This window comes from Corythoichthys intestinalis, chromosome 13 (assembly GCF_030265065.1).
Source record: "Corythoichthys intestinalis isolate RoL2023-P3 chromosome 13, ASM3026506v1, whole genome shotgun sequence".
Classification (NCBI taxonomy): Eukaryota; Metazoa; Chordata; class Actinopteri; order Syngnathiformes; family Syngnathidae; genus Corythoichthys; species Corythoichthys intestinalis.
In genome coordinates, this window is record NC_080407.1 from 3,742,328 (window position 1) to 3,762,573 (window position 20,246).

Sequence of the window (20,246 nt, forward strand, 5' to 3'; positions counted from 1 at the left end):
CCTCCTCGCCTGGTTCTCGATCGACTGAAGAATTTTATGGATTTCATTGTATAAGTAATGTGCATGTTGTTGTTTATTTTTATTATTATTATTCTTTTTTTTTACTTGTAACTAGAGATGTCCCGATCACGTCATTTTCAAAGTATCGGAATCGGCAAAAAAATATCGGCCATTCCTATTTTTAATATATAAATATTTTTTTAATTAAATCGTTTTCTAATTGTATTTAACGTTACAGACATAGTATGTTACACTCATCTAGAGTCTTTACTTTAGGCTTAAGGTAGGGTTAGCAAATTTATCCCGTTAACGGCGGTAATTATTTTTTATAAAATGTATCATGTTCAAATATTTAACGCAATTAATGCATGCGCTGCATGCATTGTTGCGCTCAATCTGTAATGGCGCCTTCTTACCTATAGAGAGATGAAAGGCAGCGTAAAATGCGTAGAGTGAATTTTGGCAGCCTTTGGAGCCTTTTTTTAATTGGCTAAAGCCTTACAATCCCTCTCCCTATGATTTGAAATATCATGGGGAGCAAGGCAGCAATTGATCTTTTTCTTAACGCCTTATGTTAGTTCCCAACGCAGAGAAGATATATCAATTGGTAGCACTATGCACAGTCATGATTCCACTTCCCATCATGCATTTGGGCATGGCTAGAGTATCATTTACTGAAAGCTCAACAAATACACTAGATGGCAATATTTAGTCACAATATACAAAGTCACAAGTCTTTCTATCCGTGGATCCCTCTCACAGAAAGAATTTTAATAATGTAAATGCCATCTTGAGGATTTATTGTCATAATAAACAAATACAGTACTTATGTACTGTATGTTGAATGTATATATTCGTCCGAGTTTTATTCATTTTTTTTCTTAATGCATTGCCAAAATGTATATGATCGGGAAAAATTATTGGGAATGATTGGTATTGAATCGGGAGCAAAAAAAAAAGCAATCGGATCGGGAAATATTGGGATCGGCAGATACTCAAACTAAAACGAACGGGATCTGATCGGGAGCAACAAAACATGATCGGAACAACCCTACTTGTAACACAAATTGTAGTTGTTCTGCCTCGTGTGCTGCAGCATTTTTTTTTAAATGTAACAATTTTTGAACAGTGAACAGTGGTTCAAGAAGCCGTAACCTGAAAAAATTGGTGACTTTTTTTGGGCTAATAGCACTGAAAGTGGCACGTTAATTTTTAAAGACCAGCAAATGAAACAGGGCATGTTTGCTCAGATGGAGTCATAGCCTGTCCCGGGGTATGACCCAGGTTTCTTTGCTTCGGGCTCGGCTCATTAGCACAGACAGCATGTTTTCCGAGTGGCAAACTGCTGACTCGAGGCCTTTTGTGTTACCATAGTCGCAGCTTCCCTTTTTTTTAACAGCTGGCTACTCTGTCTGGCGTGCCATGCGGGAGTGCGCAGGGGAGACGTTGAAGCTGCTTGAGTCGGCAACTGTGATTTTTTTTTTTTTTTTTACTTCCCAATTTGTCTTTCAATGACATATACCCTGTCACCACAGATTAGCTGGCTGGCTAGCTAGCTAAGAAGATCCACTTTCTTGCTCATAAGTAGCAGATTTAAAGAACTTTTTATTCAACTTCCTACCAAACTCTCAAAAAGACAAGACAAATATTAGGTTGCGTCTGTTTTCCTACCACACACACTTTGCCTATAGTCAGTCAATATTAGTCGTCTCCTAGGCATCCTCCGGCTTCATACCCATCCACTGTTTACCCTCATTCCGTTTTGTCTTCCTCTGCCCCTTTTGTTTTTTCTTTGCCAAGGGAGATAGGGGAGCCTTTACCAGTGGATCTTTGACATGTCTTGTCACTGAAGGTTTGGCTTCGCTGGATGAGGCCTCTGAAATCTCTGGGGGATACAGTTTTGGAAGCACTGTCGGACGTTCTTTGGATTTGGTATGAGAGAAGCTGGCAGTCCGCATATTAACTACTTGAGGCCTCTTGGTACTTTCTTTTTGGAAATGTAGGCAAAAAATGTCATGCATTGTCAACATCTGACAGAAGTTACTTAGGCTACGTTCATACTACAGGTCTTAATGCACGAATCCGATTTTTTCGTGTTTTTCCGACTCGAGTGAGGAATTAACTTGATGGTCTGAACGTGACAAGTCGCATAGAACTGGACCATTTCAAATCCGATCTGGGTCACTTTCGTATGTGGTTCAAATCCGATCTGGGCCACGTTTTTCCAGACTGTCGCGGCGGTCTGTTCAGTCCAGTCTCTCAAATTGGAATTCATGCAGCAATTACGTCATCAAAAAGCGAGAGAGACGCTACGGTAGCGGTGCAGCTGTGCCTTATTAGCGCCAAGCTTGCCTTAAACACGGCTTTTTAGGAAGGGTCGGACTTGACAACAGTCATAAAAAAAATAAAAATGGGTTGAGGATAAGCCTGAGAATGATCGGTTTTCTCTCTGCTTTATATGAGCCGTATTTCAACATTGCTTACACGGCCGAGAGTCGGGGCAAACTGCCCGTATGTGTGTGTGACATGCACGGACAGTGCGTGCATGCTATCGATTCATATACTTTGAATATAAGCCCAGACGGGGATTATTTATGTCTGTTATTTGTGTCCTCTTTTTAAAAAGCAAAATATGATATCCCTGGAATGACGGATGACAGCCAGAATGTGTGGTCATTTGTTTTGATGCGTCTGCGCATGCGGGTCGTCTTGCTCAGCGCGTGTTGGACTGCGAATTGGTGCGCATGCGTGATACTTGAACGGTCCCAATGGACAAAGGCAGTCTGAATGGGCACGCCAAAAAAACAGATTTAGCAAAAAATCAGATTCGTGCATTAAGACCTGTAGTATGAACGTAGCCATAGTATTTACATCTAATCTTGTTAGACGTAAACTGGCAAATGTTTCGTGATGTTTTAGTCAGCCAAGACAAGACGATACCTCGTTATCGTAAATACCTTTATCGTCATCGTGAATTCCGTTTTTCCCCATATGTGGATACAAATCAGATATGTAAGCGATGGGTCTTTTGTATAAATGGTCATTTGTACAAAATTGACCTAAACATCATCAACAGGCGAAAAATGAAGCTATTCCCGCAAAAGCCGCCATACTTATTCCGTAAAGTACGGGACGACATATTTTGCGCGCATGCGTGTCACTTCATCGATGCGTTCTATTGCAAAATAAAAGGCTACACACACACACACAAAAAAAAAAATCTGAATTGGGCAAGTAGTCATATTTGAGTGCCTGGATACATGTTTAATCTATGCCAATCCTCTCTATATTAGATCCATTCTCCAAGGGAGCTCTCCTCTACAATCGCAACATTATCAGCCATCGAGGAATGCTGCTTCTGTTTCTTTTTTTATGAACCATCCCTGTGTGACATTTCTGATGACTCCATCGTGATACTGCTGAGGCATGTCAAGGGTGGGAACTGCAGGAGCAGGAGATTTGTCCTTTTAACCTCTTTGGGAGGGTTGGGGAGGGACAAAAACTTCCAACGGGTTGTAAATCTCTCTGATTAAACTCTGCTCTTACTGTGCTTTTATTGCCGAGTGCATGTCTTTGTGTGTTACATCCCATCTGAAGGACATTGTAAGACAGAATTAAAACGGCACTTGATGAGTTTGGTTGTGTTTTGGAGACATACTAGCACACTCGATGGGCCACTTTGGAGCGTGGCAATATGACACACATTACTTTAATTAGGTCATTTATCATGTTTTTGGGGACAGCCGAAACATTGAAGCAGATGTTTTGTAAGTGGCCTGCGGCTTTCCCCCTAAAAATCTCATCACGCACACAGATGGTGCGTGTGACGGTCTGCAGGTGCCACACTTTTCACAATTGTGCCACTGAAATGTTTACAGTCACCTAGTTATTGGACTAATCCCTCTGATATGACCCAGTAGGGCAGGATACTTGGTGGGTAGTTCCAAAATTCCTTCATATTTCGATGGAGAAAATACCAAAACATGCTGTATATATTGTAACAAAAAAATGACCTTTGCTATGCAAGCTAAGCTTATCGAGCCTTTGCTGGTTTATTACCTTTTATAGATGATTAAATAGCAGAAAACGAGAAAAGTGAAGACCTGTTCCGATCATGTTTTTTTGCTCCCGATCCGATCCCGATCGTTTTAGTTTGAGTATCTGCCGATCCCGATATTTCCCGATTCAATTCCAATCATTCCCGATAATTTTTCCCGATCATATACATTTTGGCAATGCATTAAGAAAAAAATGAATAGAACTCGGACGAATATATACATTCAACGTACAGTACATAAGTACTGTATTTGTTTATTATGACAATAAATCCTCAAGATGGCATTTACATTATTAACATGCTTCCACTGAGAGGGATCCACGGATAGAAAGACTTGTGACTTTGTATATTGTGACTAAATATTGCCATCTAGTGTATTTGTTGAGCTTTCAGTAAATTATACTGCAGCCATTCAACCTAAATGCATGATGGGAAGTGGAACCATGACTGTGTGTAGTGCTACCAATTGATATATCTTCTCTGCGTTGGAAGATAACTTAAGGTGTTAAGAAAAAAATCAATTGTTACCTTGCTTCCCCACATTGCTTCCCATGATATTTCTAATTGTAGGGGAGAGGAATTGTAAGGCTTTAGCCAATCAAAAAAAGGCTCCAAAGGCTGCCAAAATTCTCTCAACTCATTTTACGCTTTTATCTCTCTATATAGGTAAAACAGCGGCATTACAGATTGAGCGCGACAATGCGTGAGTGGGCCGTGCTGCGCATGCATTAATTGAGTTATATATTTTAACGTGATACATTTTTTAAAAAATTAATTACCGCCGGTATCGGGATAAATTTGATAACCCTACCTTAAGCCAAAACTAAAGACTCTGGATAAGTGTAACATATTATGTCTAACGTTAAATACAATTAGAAAACGATTTAATAAAAAAAAATATATATATATATTTAAAAAAGGCATGGCCGATATTTTTTTGCCGATTCCAATACTTTGAAAATGACGTGATCGGACCCAATCGATCGGGACATCTCTACTATTTATCAAGAATTTTGAAGCTAAAATGTCTTCCAATTCTGGAATGACTCAGGTCTTATCACGAAAACAGCCATATAGGAGCAACTTGCACACACAAACTCACTCATAGCTATTCACGCCCAGGGTCAGTTTTCTTATCGCAGAGTCCTTTGCCCCCTGTCACACGCTCAATGCTAAAATATTCAGTCGCATGCTGCATGTTTATTCCCAGTAGGTCCATAAAAAGTCACATCGACGGCTAATTCATTCACAAACAGTAAATCCAAGTGCAACGTTCTTTTGTTCCACGCAGCTTCTCTCATTAGACAAACGGTCATGATGATGTCACGGTTGTCATGCCTCGCTCTCGAGGGAATATTTCCATTTTCATAGCAATCACAGGAAGCGTTGCCAAGCGATCTATTAATACTTTTAATCTTTTTTTTGTTTTTTTAATTGCTGTGGGTTTGCTTTTGTTTCACTTTCAGCTCAGATTGTTTTCTGATGAAAAGACATTTGGGCTTAAAAAAACTTGATAAATAATCCTTGACTTTGATGACTTTCCGTTACATATTACAGAAACTAGGTGTTTAGCTTCTTGTAATGCTAATTGCTCACCATTTCAGGAATAGTCGGTTAAAACGTACAAGCCTCTAATTTCTCATGGTGACAGCTGAAACAAATGGATGCCATCTTTGATCTCGCTTCCTATATGCGTTTGTTTCCATGGCAACGTGTCACAGCTTGGGGCTGGCTCGCCACTCTCCCTCCAATCTGTCGCTCTGCAGCAGCAGCAGCTACTCAGCCGCGTGTCACCGAGGGTCGCTTCAATGGAAAGACCCCTTTTTTTAAAATCTCCCATACAAGCCAATCAATTGAAACGTCGCCGTTCCTGGCCTATTAAAGCCCAGCTGAAGGCGCTTTTAATGGCTCCGTGTCCGGACAGGGCTGCATTTCTTTGTCAAATTTGGATGGCTAATGTGAGATGAATGGAGAGTCTCTCTGGAGATTATCATAATGCATTCACGGTCACGGAGAGAAGCCTTTGGGGCATATTTATATACGTTCAAGCGTGTCTTTTGACCCTGATGTTGGTAAAAGTAATATAAATGGCTGGAGACATTGCGATTATTGATTAGAGGTCTAATTTGGTCATTTATTGGCCACTCCCTCAACGCCTACAGAAACTAGATTGGATTGCTCTCTTTACAACAAAAAGCTTTCACTAATTACAAACATAAAGGCACTGATTTTTAATTCATTCACTGCAATTTGCTGAGCATGCCCTATCATACCCTGGTCTTTCCTGTCCTCCCTCATTGTTGTTGTCACTGTCAGTAGCAGACAACACATGGACAGTGGGGCAAATAAGTATTTAGTCAAACACTAATTGTGCAAGTTCTCCCACTTGAAAATATTAGAGAGGCCTGTAATTGTCAACATGGGTAAACCTCAACCATGAGAGACAGAATGTGTAAGAAAAAACCCCCCAGAAAATCACAGTTTGATTTTTAATGAATTTATTTGCAAATCATGGTGGACAATAAGTATTTGGTCAATACCAAAAGTTCATCTCAATACTTTGTTATGTACCCTTTCTTGGCAATAACAGAGGCCAAACGATTTCTGTAACTCTTCACAAGCTTTTCACACACTGTTGTTGGTATTTTGGCCCATTCCTCCATGCAGATCTCCTCTAGAGCAGTGATGTTTTGGGGCTGTCGTTGGGAAACACAGACTTTCAACTCCCTCCACAGATTTTCTATGGGGTTGAGATCTGGAGACTGGCTAGGCCACTCCAGGACCTTGAAATGCTTCTTACGAAGCCACTCTGTTTTTGTCCTGGCTGTGTGTTTGGGATTATTGTCATGCTGAAAGACCCAGCCACGTCTCATCTTCAATGCCCTTGCTGATGGAAGAATCTCAAAATCTCTCGATACGAGGCCCCATTCATTCTTTCCTTTACACAGATCAGTTGTCCTGGTCCCTTGCAGAAAAACAGCCCCAAAGCATGATGTTTCCACCCCCATGCTTCACAGTGGGTATGGTGTTCTTCGGTTGCAATTCAGTATTCTTTCTCCTCCAAACACGAGAACCTGTGTTTCTACCAAAAAATTCTATTTTTGTTTCATCTGACCATAACACATTCTCCCAGTCCTCTTCTGGATCATCCAAATGCTCTCTAGCGAACCGCAGACAGGCCTGGACGTGTACTTTCTTCAGCAGGCGGACACGTCTGGCATTGTAGGATTTGAGTCCCTGGTGGCGCATTGTGTTACTGATTGTGGCCTTTCTTACTGTCGTCCCAACTCTCTGTAGGTCATTTACTAGGTCCCCCCGTGTGGTTCTGGGATTTTTGCTCACCGTTCTTGTTATCATTTTGACGTCACGGGGTAAGATCTTGCATGGAGCCCCATATTGAGGGAGATTATCAGTGGTCTTGTATGTCTTCCATTTTCTAATAATTGCTCCCACAGTTTATTTCTTTACACCAAGCATTATACCTATTGCAGATTCAGTCTTCCCAGCCTGGTGAAGGTCTACAATTTTGTCTCTGGTGTCCTTCGACAGCTCTTTGGTCTTGGCCATAGCGGAGTTTGGAGTGTGACTGACTGAGATTGTGGACAGGTGTCTTTTATACCGATAATGAGTTAAAACAGGTGCCATTAATACAGGTAACGAGTGAAGCCTCGTTAGAAGTTAGACCTCTTTGACAGCCAGAAATCTTGCTTGTTTGTAGGTGACCAAATACTTATTTTCCACTCTAATTTGGAGATAAATTCTTTAAAAATCAAACAATGTGATTTTCTGTTTTTTTTCCACATTCTGTCGCTCATGGTTGAGGTTTACCCACGTTGACAATTACAGGCCAATTACAGAACTTGCACACTTGGTGGTTGACTAAATACTTATTTGCCCCACTGTATTAACGTGGCTAAATTTCCTAGAATATGATCCTAGAATTTTAAATATTTCACATACAAAATACTAAAATATCTTTATTTATTTTTTTTTTAAATAACTAGAAACCAAACCTAATAACCTTTGTTCAGCAGTAATGGCTAAAAAGCTAGCTTCTACGCCGGAGAAAAAGCTATTATTAATGCAACCCTGTTACTCTACAGATTTTTAAAAGATTAAACTCATCACTTTGTTGCAGATCTGGACCATTTTCCTAAAGGGAAGAGCTTTGGTTGCATCCTCACAGGTAAGGAACACCTCTTCTTGATTTATTATTGTGTATATACGGTAAAATAGCTTGTTTTTGCGGATTATTTTTAGAGTCGTTGCCGTGCCCAGAATCACCTCAAGGTTAACCACATGTCCAGAACATTACATAACATGGCAACTCCTATTACTTTCATCATTACCTGAAAAGTCACCGTGTTAGGCCATATAGTGAGTCATCATCAGGGTGTTATGTTGAATGGCAAAAAAGATTGAAATTATGTCCCCTTCGACCGTCCTACCCACTCTGCGAATAATCCCAATGAACAGATGGGTGGGTGAGGAAAGGGGGGGTACCACCAGCTTGTTGCACCGCTAAGGCAGCATCAAATCTCCTCTCATCTCACCTCCTGGCCCTTCTTCCCCATCATAGGTCCTTTCTTGTTGACATTGCAGAGTGCATTTAACCCCACTCAAGCTATAATGGTTTGATACCATCTGTCTGATCAACCATATCATAAAAACTACCGTATTTTTTGGCCTATAAGTCGCAGCTTTTTTTCATAGTTTGCGTCTAATACTCTGGAGCGACTTATGTGTGATTATTTACGGTCGGGTCGGGCCGACTTCTTTCTTGCTAACTTTTTAAAAAAAATAAAAATTAGGGCTGTCAAACAATTAAAAATTTTAATCGAGTTAATCACAGCTTAAAAATTAATTAATCGTAATTAATCGCTATTCAACCATCTATAAATTATGCCATATTTTTCTGTAAATTATTGTTGGAATGGGAAGATAAGACACAAGACAGATATATACATTCAATGTACTGTACATAAGTACTGTATTTATTTAGTGTAACAATAAATCAACAAGATGGCATTAACATTATTAACATTCTGTTAAAGCGATCCATGGATAGAAAGACTTGTAGTTCTTAAAAGATAAAAGTTAGAACATCTTAATGTTTTTGTTTTCATAAAATTTGTAAAATTTTCAAACAAAACAAACTAGTAGCTCGCCATTGTTGATGTCAATAATTACACAATGCTCAAGGTGCTGAAAATCCCATAAAATCAGTCGCACCCCAAGCGCCAGCAGAGGGCGACAAAAAACAAGTAACAAATGGACATGACACTGCTGTCATTTTAATCTGTTTGAGTGGGGCATGTGTGTTAAATGCGTCAAATATTTTAACGTGATCAATTTAAGAAATTAATTAACGCCCGTTAACGCGATAATTTTGACAGCCCTAATAAAAATATATTCATATATTTATACTAAAATGATATATGGATGTTAAATAAAATAAAGGCGCTGTGCATGCCTGCGCACGTGAATGCAGTGGCTCTCTTTTCAATCTTCCCCTCCCGCGCCTTGGTGCACTTCGCCAGCATCCTGGTATTTCCTTTTCGATATGGAGCAGCTATAGGAGTGAAAAACAAACTAAAGACAGGGGAATTGAAAAGCAAACAACTGCGGTACGAGTGGGATATGGAAAGGATTCAAATTGATTGTTGAAGATGCTATAGGAAACCTGTGTCGGCTTCGCTGAATGCAAACGAATGTGGCGCTTTGGTCTCATACGAGAAATATATTTAACAAACTTTTCCAGCGTTATTTCGTTGTGTAAAGCATTTATAATGATCATAAAAATATGTAGACTATTTAAACATTGAGAAAACTTTTTTCAACAACTCGAGGAGATTAAAATAAATGTCAAATCCACTATCCGCCTGTTAGAACAGACACGCAAATATAAAACATATAAATGATTATTGAATATCCATCTTACAGTCTTGTTTAACTGGGAGAATTCGTTACATAAGACAGGCTTTAATTTGTTATCGTTATGCATGTATGCACCGGCATCGTCACAAACGTGATCACACAAATCTAGAGCCGTCAAAATGATCGCGTTAACGGGCGGTAATTAATTTTTTAAAATTAATCATGTTAAAATATTTGACACAATTAACGCACATGCCCCGCTCAAACAGATTAAAATGACAGCACAGCGCAATGCCAACTTGTTACTTGTGTTTTTTTGGAGTTTTGTCGCCCTCTTCTGGCGCTTGGGTGCGACTGATTTTATGGGCTTAAGCACCCATGAGCATTGTGTAATTATTGACATCAACAATGGCGGGCTACTAGTTTATTTTTTGATTGAAAATTGTACAAATTTTATTAAAAGGAAAACATTAAGACGGGTTTTAATATAAAATTTCCATAACTTGTCCTAACATTTATCTTTTAAGAACTACAAGTCTTTCTATCCATGGATCGCTTTAACAGAATGTCAATCTTAATGCCATCTTGTTGATTTATTGTTATAATAAACAAATAAAGTACTTATGTACAGTATTTTGAATGTATATATCCATCTTGTGTCTTATCTTTCCGTTCCAACAATAATTTACAGAAAAATATGGCATATTTTATAGATGGTTTGAATTGCGATTAATTACGATTCATTAATTTTTAAGCTGTAATTAACTCGATTAAAAATTTGAATCGTTTGACAGCCCTACACAAAACGCAACCACGCATCGCATTCCCGCATTTCCTCCTTGTCCTGAGTCCTCACAAATAAAACATAAAATTTTGTTTTTTTTTCGGGCTCGTGCCTACATATAAAACGTAAAATTTCGGGGGTTTTCGGGCTCGGGCAAGCAAATCAAGATATTTGATCGGGCTGGGGCCGTGTCGGGCTTTAATACCCGCGGACTGGTCGGGTCGCGCTAGATTTTTTAGGCACGCTCTAACTTCTAGCGTCATGTAATGTTACCATACCGTACACCTATTCAGCCTGTTGTTCTCTTTTGTATTCTAGCAAATAAATTTCCCCCCCAAAATACCGATTTATAATCCAGTGTGACTTATGTTTTTTCCTTTTCGGTGGCATTTTTTGGCTGGTGCGACTTATACTCTCTCTTGTACTCTTATAAACTCCAATGCTTTGCCTTGAAACAAGACGCGGTATGCAACAGTAGGTCCTAATTTGAGCCTAAAAAGCACTGTAAAATCACAGAAACTATGGTTTGTGTAATGGCCATGGCAACAATGGACCACCCACTTTAATGGTGGTGAATAAGACCACAAATCAATACTGTACTAACCCAGGGTGTAATGATAAATCGATCCGGATTGATTCATTGATTATTTAGGCATATCTCATTCAACAAATATCAAATGTTGAAAAATGTTGTCACTTCATGCCCTGGAGTGGCCCTGCCATTTCAGCGCTATACCGCCAGTAAACAACACAAGAGGACAATAGGTCGGCGCGCTTGCGGATGTAAGAGAGACACGGGCCGCATCTCGCTGACCATCAGCACTTCACAAAGCCAGCAGGGATTGTGCGGATGATGCGAGAATGGCCAACCGCCCCGGAATAAAGGGGGAGGGTATGTTGTGTTAGCGTGCGATCGGCGGCAACTCCCAATTTCGCCTATGATGGAGTCAGCAATTACTGATGGGTTTTAGTCTCGTCCTTGAAGAGATTGTATAAAATGCAATTCACTAGAGACATCCCAAAAAAATGTGGGATTCCTTGTTTTTGCATCACAACTTGCATGCTTTCCCATGTAGTGTGGGAAAACGTTTATCTACGTAGTGTCTCCGGTGTGAATGTAGCTTGGAACGAAGCACTTAACCTTGAGTCTGTGTCCCATATCTGTAAATAGTTTGTCTGGACTTTTCTCTCAAGATGTTGGCCTATTTTCTCACCTCATATCTTATGTGCTGGAGATAAAACTGCTTTGGTAATGATTTATGAAACTGGATGGTCAAAGCTAGCTAAATAGCTAGCTTCTACCCTGGAGAAATACTTGAAGTGGAAGGGACACGGATGGATTGAGAGCTGCGGGGTGTCTTTTTGACCTTTGATTCTCACCTATGAGTCAGAGGATGAGCGATGAGACGCCCACAAGCCAAACACTTCTCTCATATCAGGATTGTAGAAGAAGATTGTTTTTGTGGTCTGTTGTAGAGAATATTTGTTGTCAGTTTCAAGTTAATATTGTTTTTTGTGAGACAACAACATTAGTGTTGGCATTAACTTCTCTTTGGTATCAGTGAACAGAAAATGCAGTTGGACGTTTGATCGTAATTAGCCTTAGCCTAAGGCCTCATTAGCTCAGACACTCTGCCGAGCTCAGCTGGATAAAATCTTGACTCCAAACATTCTCCCCCGCCCCCCGATTGCAAGAAATAACTGAGCACAGTTGAATTTAAACAGAATTTCAATTACAAAAACTGCAACAGGGCACACACGCTATAAGCCAATGTTCACACACTACTTTTGTTTGCACATATACGGGTATATCTTTACGAAAGACTGCAGTGGCCTGCGGTTACTAGCTTGCTCACGCTGCGATCATTCCGCTCGGGTGGCCTCGCATGGCACAATGTTTACAGGCAAACACGTGGGATGCTCTCATAATTGGCACTTGATTTCACCTCAAGGGCCGTAGAGATGTCATGTGAGTGACTCAAAAATGACACTCACGAATGCAACCTTATCTGTGTTGTATATGCTTTTACACCAAAGCTAAAAGAAGCTAGCTAGCATTGCATTAAGAAAAGTGTTGGACTACAATAATTTCATTCTGCTCTGCAGGGTCCAGCCAGACAATATGGACTTTAACGTGTCCAAGAAAAGGATGAGGTCCGCTAGCTCCGGAGCTGTTCTTTTCATGATCTTCTTGAGCCACATGACATCAGCGTTGGAAGTGCCCCTTGACCGTAAGGATTTTAAATTCCTCATCAGTATGAAATTTGATGAAATTATGTCTAATACAAGAACAGTTGGAAGACTTTTGATATAGCTATTCATTGGATCTCGCTAATGTATGGGATGATTGAGAAGTAACTTCCTATTTCAAAAATACTACTTTTAAGTTATGGTAAAGTCTTTGGTTCAGTGCAATATACAGTGGGCAAATAAATATTTAGTCAACAACTAATTGTGCATGTTCTCCCACTTGAAAATATTAGAGAGGCCTGTAATTGTCAACATGGGTAAACCTCAACCATGAGAGACAGAATGTGGAAAAAAACAGAAAAATCCCATTGTTCGATTTTTAAAGAATTTATTTGCAAGTCATGGTGGAAAATAAGTATTTGGTCTAAACCAAAAGTTCATCTCAATACTTTGTTATGTACCCTTTGTTGGCAATAACATACGTTTTCTGTAACTCATCACAAGCTTTTGACACACTGTTGCTTGTATTTTGGCCTATTCCTCCATGCAGATCTGCTCTAGAGCAGTGATGTTTTGGGGCTGTCGTTGGGCAACATGGACTTCCAACTCCCTCCTCACCCCATTGTGTCAAAATGATAACAAGAACGGGGAGCAAAAATCCCAGAACCACACGAGGGGACCTAGTGAATGACCTACAGAGAGCTGGGACCACAGTAACAAAGGCTACTATCAGTAACACAATGCGCCGCCAGGGACTCAAATCCTGCACTGCCAGACGTGTCCCCCTGCTGAAGAAAAGTACATGTCCAGGCCCGTCTGCGGTTCGCTAGAGAGTATTTGGAGGATCCAGAAGAGGACTGGGAGAATGTGTTATGGTCAGATGAAACCAAAATAGAACTTTTTGATAGAAACACAGGTTCTCTCGTTTGGAGGAAAAAGAATACTGAATTGCACCATACCCACTGTGAAGCACGGGGGTGGAAACATCATGCTTTGGGGCTATTTTTCTGCAAAAGCACCAGGACGACTGATCTCTGTAAAGAAAATAATGAATGGGGCCATGTATCGAGAGATTTTGAGTGAAAATCTCCTTCCATCAGCAAGGGCATTGAAGATGAGATGTGGCTGGGTCTTTCAGCATGACAATGATCCCAAAAACCCAGCCAGGGCAACAAAGGAGTGGCTTCTTAAGAAGCATTTCAAGGTCCCGGAGTGGCCTAGCCAGTCTCCAGGTCTCAACCCCATAGAAAATCTGCAGCGGGAGTTGAAAGTCCATGTTGCCCAACAACCGCCCCAAAACATCATTGCTCTAGAGGAGATCTGCATGTAAGAATGGGCCAAAATACCGGCAACAGCGTGTGAAAAGCTTGTGAAGAGTTATAGAAAACGTTTGGCCTCCATTATTGCCAACAAAGGGTACATAACAAAGTATTGAGATGAACTTTTGGTATTGACCAAATACTTATTTTCCACCATGATTTGCAAATAAATTCTTTAAAACTCAAACAATGTGATTTTCTGGGGTTTTTTTTTCAGTCTCTCATGGTTGAGGTTTACCCATATTGACAATTACAAGCCTCTCTAATATTTTCAAGTGGGAGAACTTACACAGTTAGTGGTTGACTAAATACTTATTTGCCCCACTGTACTAAAAATGTAAGATTTCTTTGGGTGGAGCTAAAAGGGTACTAGATGACACTAGCAGATTTCTCGCGTAAATTACCCTCAGAGATGTCATTCCTACAGTGGTTATTCAGCATCAGTGCAACTTCCTCATTCATAATAACTAAGCCATCAAGCTATAGGAAAAAAATAACACAACAATAACCAAATACAATGAATAAAGTTTTTCACTCTGAAGCTGTGATCTCTAGCTCACTGCAAAAACTAACACCTTTCCATAATATTCTGTCGCTGTGTCTGCGTTCTCCTGATGGACAAAAAGCTAAGGTCCTGGAAGGATGTAAGTTTGCACCAATTGTGACCTCTAGTGTGAGCTTTTTTGTTCTTTTACTTGCATTGCTGCATGCAATTCCAGTTTGGTATGAAAATGCTTTTTTTAGTGTGGTTCATATGCAACCCATTTCAATTTTGTCCCATCCTTTTACGGCTTGCTGTGACGTGTCACTGCATGCTCATTTTGTGTTAAAAACAATATTTTATACTTCTTAATAAAAACTCTTGCTTCTGCAGTGCCCCAGCCCCCCACTATTACGCTACAATCACCGAAGGATTACATCTTTGACCCACGGGAGAACATTGTCATCCACTGTGAAGCCAAGGGGAAGCCTCACCCCAAGTGAGAAACCACACTCCCCACAACAGCACTTTAGCATCTCTCACCACTGAGTTAGTGGTATTTTTCCTTCTTAGCTTTTCCTGGACGAGGAATGGCAGCCATTTTGATGTGGAGCAAGACTCGAAAGTTCTAATGAAGCCTGGTTCGGGAACTTTGGTCATTGACATCAGCGGGGAAAAAGCCGAAGCTTACGAAGGGACATACCAGTGCACAGCCCACAATGATCACGGCACGGCTGTCTCCAACAACATTGTCATCAGACAGTCCAGTAAGAATTCATAGATGGATTCAAATTTTTGGAAGAACGTACTTGAGTGACATTATATCTGACTCCCAGGGTCCCCCTTGTGGTCGAAAGAAAGACTTGAGGCCATCACAGTGCAGAAGGGGGTCTCACTGGTGCTGCAGTGTCGCCCCCCAGCTGGTCTGCCTCCTCCTGTCATATTTTGGATGGATAACAGTAAGTCTTGATAAAACTACCCGTAACAATAATAACTATTAGGGTTGTTCCGATCATGTTGTTTTGCTCCCGATCCGATCCCGATCGTTTTAGTTTGAGTATCTGCCGATCCAGATTTTTTCCCAATCCGATTGCTTTTTTTTTTGCTCCCGATTCAATTCCAACCATTCCCGATCATTTTTCCCGATCATATACATTTTGGCAATGCATTAAGAAAAAAATGAATAAAACTCGGACGAATATATACATTCAACATACAGTACATAATTACTGTATCTGTTAATTATGACAATAAATCCTCAAGATGGCATTTACATTATTAACATTCTTTCTGTGAGAGGGATCCACAATAGAAAGACTTGTGACTTTGTATATTGTGACTAAATATTGCCATCTAGTGTATTTGTTGAGCTTTCTGTAAATGATACTGTAGCCATGCCCAAATGCATGATGGGAAGTGGAACCATGAGCGTAGTGCTACCAATTGATATATCTTCTCTGCGACTTGTAATTCTTAAAGGATAAATGTGACTTTGCATATTGTGACTAAATATTGCCATCTAGTGTATTTGTTGAGCTTTCAGTAAATGATACTGCAGCCATTTAACTTCTGCCCAAATGCATGATGGGAAGTGCAACCATGACTGTGCAATTGAATTTCTTGCCAGAACTACCCGACGTGAAGGTCGCCACAGAGCCAGAAATTGTATCTATTTACTTTTTTTTTGGGGGGGGGGGGGGGGGGGTCAAACTACTGCAATGCAGAGAAAACTGTTTTGGTCAGTTATTTCTGTAACACATACGAAAACTGATTTTCATTCAAAATTGTATTTTTTCCATGATTTGCAAAATAAAAGTTAACAAAAACAGCAATAACCCCAACCTCTATCTCTTAATTTTTATTTTCCCTCATTCCCTCACATACTAAATGCCAAATCTCAATTTCAACTAAAATCTCAATCTCAAAATCAATTAAAATTGAAGTTAATATAAACATTTAGTTTTTGTTGTGATTTTTAATAATGAAGATATTAGTAACATACATTCAGAAACAAAAGTACAAATGACTTATACTATGCAGAGTGAAATGGAATATATTTTGAATATTGTGCAAACATTGACTTTTTTAAATCATAAGGAGATGAATAAGTAGCCTAACATAAATGAACAAATATAAATCCAAAGTGCACATTGACAGCTAAGATGATCTGAACTTCCCCATCACAGCAAATAAAATAAATATGATAAATAAGCCTTCTTAACTCTTGCCTTGCTCTTAAAGATTTGATCCATTTTCTGTTGCATTGCCCTTTTTTGTCGCATCAATTCAACAAACTTTTTAAATTTGTTTTTGTGTTTCAGAAAACATGCACATTTGAACCAATCAGAGCTAACTATCTCTGGTGATTACATGTCAGTATGTCAGCCAATTGAACGGATAAATGAGTCTAGGCGGTTTGCTTTGCTGCATGCATTCGCACATTTACGTGACTCGTCATCGTCATACTCCGATAACTGCAGCAGCTGGGGAAACCTCCATGCCGTCCGTGGAATAAAGTAAATAATAAATATCTGTGGAAACGAATTACGTTACACAAGCCCTTTATTATGCTTTTTGTTTACACTTGTGTATGTAAATCTGATGTTGGTAGATTGTTTTCTTCTTGGAGATGAAATGCATGTGTGGCAGCTTTGTATTATTATTATTATTATTTTTTTTACATAGCGTTTTGAGAGTTGCCCTCATATTTTCGGAATCAAAGCACCGTATACCGGAACAGCGTTCCGGCCCTGAATCTTATACCGGAACTGCGTTCCTGACCGTTCTGGCCCACTTGCACCCCTGCGTATATAGTGGCAACTGTTGACTTCTGTCGGAGCTTTGACTGTAAAATCCCGTTTGGTGTCGCATCGTTGCACTGTTGATGATTGTAAACTTTAATAGCAAAGTTTGATTTTTGCCTCAGCTAGCTATCAGTAAGCTAAACTGCGCTAGGCATTATGGGAAACGTAGTTTTGAACTGCTACGTTTGGAAACATGCTGGTTGAATAGTTTGTCAGTTTATTTCGGTTTTTGTTTGTGTGCAATTAAGAACATTGAATGAGAATATCAATTGAATGGGAATAACAATCTGTCAAGGACAATTGGCGTGATAGTAATTTATAAAAATGTTTAGTTGGCACATAGCCTACTGTGTGTATGTGTATTGACTGGACTACATTTCTATGGGTCTGCATTATATTATATATATATATATATATATATATATATATATATATATTAGGGCTGTCAAACGAATAAAATTTTTAATCGAGTTAATTACAGCTTAAAAATGAATTATCGTAATTAATCACAATTAATCACAATTCAAACCATCTATAAAATATGCCATATTTTTCTGTAAATTATTGTTGGAATGGAAAGATAAGACAAGATGGATATATACATTCAACATACGGTACATAAGGACTGTATTTGTTTATTATAACAATAAATCAACAAGATGGCATTAACATTATTAACCTTCTGTTAAAGCGATCCATGGGTAGAAAGACTTGTAGTTCTTAAAAGACAAATGTTAGTACAAGTTATGGAAATTTTATATTAAAACCCCTCTTAATGTTTTCGTTTTAATAAAATTTGTAAAATTTTCAATCAAAAAATAAACCGGTAGCCCGCCATTGTTGATGTCAATAATAACTTACACAATGCTCATGGGTGCTGAAGCCTATAAAATCAGTCACACCCAAGTGCCAGCAGAGGGCGGCAAAACTCCATAAAACACAATTAAAAAGTGGGCATTTCACTGCACTGTCACTTAAATCTGTCTGAGCGGGGCATGTGCGTTAATTGCGTCAAATATTTTAACGCGATTAATTTGAAAAAATAATTACCGCCCGTTAACGCGATAATTTTGACAGCCCTAATATATATATATATATATATATATATATATATATATATATATATATATATATTGTCATTATTATTATTATTTTTTTTTTTTTTTTTCAAACTGCATGTTTCCATCCAGAGTGAGAGGGCACACTTTAAATATATTAAAGTGATACAGGCATCTTTGAGTGAACTTCGAGTAAAATTCAATCATCTTGAGGCCGGGCTGAGTGTCCTCTTTTTTGGAAATCAAAATAAGGTCACCCTAAACTATATCGATTTACTGTCTGATATACTGTGTAAAAACACCAATGATAGTATTTACTATATCAACTTTTCGTCCGATGTATAAAAATAATGTCTCTATTGTCATTTTCAGTTTTCCAGCGGTTGCCACTGGACAATCGAGTCTCCCAGGCCCTGAACGGAGACTTATACTTTTCCAATGTCCTCCCAGAGGATAACAGAAATGACTACATCTGCTATGCTCGCTTCCCATATACCCAAACCATCCAACAGAAGCAGCCTATCTCCGTCACAGTTCTCGAGAGTGAGTCCGCTAATGTACATTAATAAGAAAAGCCCAATGCAAAATGAAATATTTTTTGTCCGTTTTGCATGCTTGTGATTCTTTTCTGTTACAGTGGATACATTGAATGAGACTTCTTTATACAATATCACTAACTTTAGTGGTGAGTGTTTCTGGTTCATGCCTGGAAAATTAGATTCAGTCCACTCCTGGCCCAACCATGTGACATGTACCTAAAAACTCAACCCTGCACACAGAAAAATTAAGGGTGAAAAGAAGGGTATTCATTTTGAACCCTCTATTTGACCAGGCTTTTCCCTCATTTTCCGCCCTCGCTACCACTTTGATGCCCCCAATGGCTTGCTTCATTACTTTCCAGTCACAAAGCGGCAAAAAACTTTCAATCTGATCTCGTTTTCGCTCTTGTCTCGCAATTAGCTAACCCGACGGGAGAGCGACGTCCTGGTTTCATGATGCCTTTGGGCGCCACCAGCACCAAGATGGTCCTCCGTGGGGAGACGCTTGAGCTGGAATGCATCGCAGAGGGCTTGTGAGTAGATTTTTTGTTCTCAATGCTTATGATTGCTCTACTTACAATGATAAAATAATAATGATAAAATATACTTCTCAAACTTGCGCCTAGGGACCAGTTGAGACCCGTGGGGCAATACTTTGCGGCCCCTTATTTGACCACAGTGCGGTCCATGTATATTTTGCCATGGGAAATTATTAAAACTAATCAATAAATATATGTACTAATCAATAAATATTAGGGCTGTCAAACGATTAAAATTCAATCTATAAAATATGCCATATTTTTCTGTACATTATTGTTGGAATGGAAAGACAAGACGGATATATACATTCAACATACTGTACATATGTACAGTATTTGTTTATTATAACAATAAATCAACAAGATGGCATTAACATTATTAACATTCTGTTAAAGCGATCCATGGATAGAAAGACTTGTAGTTCTTAAAAGATAAATGTTAGTACAAGTTATAGAAATTTTATATTAAAACTAGGGGTATCAAACGATTAAAATTTTTAATCGAGTTAATTACAGCTTAAAAATGAATTAATCGTAATTAATCGCAATTCAAACCATCTATAAAATATGCCATATTTGTCTGTAAATTATTGTTGGA

At 39.1% G+C, this 20,246-nt stretch overlaps 1 protein-coding gene and 1 long non-coding RNA gene across 16 annotated transcripts in view; one reads left to right on the plus strand and one right to left on the minus strand.

The window, feature by feature from the left end:
- The window catches only part of LOC130929057 (uncharacterized), a 121,727-nt gene that overhangs the window by 11,278 nt on the left and 90,203 nt on the right, over positions 1 to 20,246 (minus strand). The window lies entirely within an intron of this gene.
- Positions 1 to 20,246, plus strand: part of nrcama (neuronal cell adhesion molecule a) — a 43,909-nt gene that overhangs the window by 6,293 nt on the left and 17,370 nt on the right. For 4 of the 11 annotated variants that reach the window (XM_057855927.1, XM_057855933.1, XM_057855930.1 and 1 more), the window contains exons 2-10: positions 8,196 to 8,243; positions 12,825 to 12,949; positions 14,854 to 14,871; positions 15,102 to 15,207; positions 15,282 to 15,475; positions 15,545 to 15,667; positions 18,943 to 19,113; positions 19,208 to 19,255; positions 19,531 to 19,642. In XM_057855927.1, the coding sequence (XP_057711910.1) occupies positions 12,841 to 12,949; positions 14,854 to 14,871; positions 15,102 to 15,207; positions 15,282 to 15,475; positions 15,545 to 15,667; positions 18,943 to 19,113; positions 19,208 to 19,255; positions 19,531 to 19,642 (881 nt within the window). In that variant the 5' untranslated portion in view covers positions 8,196 to 8,243; positions 12,825 to 12,840. The remainder of the gene's footprint in view (positions 1 to 8,195; positions 8,244 to 12,824; positions 12,950 to 14,853; positions 14,872 to 15,101; positions 15,208 to 15,281; positions 15,476 to 15,544; positions 15,668 to 18,942; positions 19,114 to 19,207; positions 19,256 to 19,530; positions 19,643 to 20,246) is intronic. The other 7 variants (XM_057855937.1, XM_057855936.1, XM_057855929.1 and 4 more) reach the window with 3 other exon arrangements.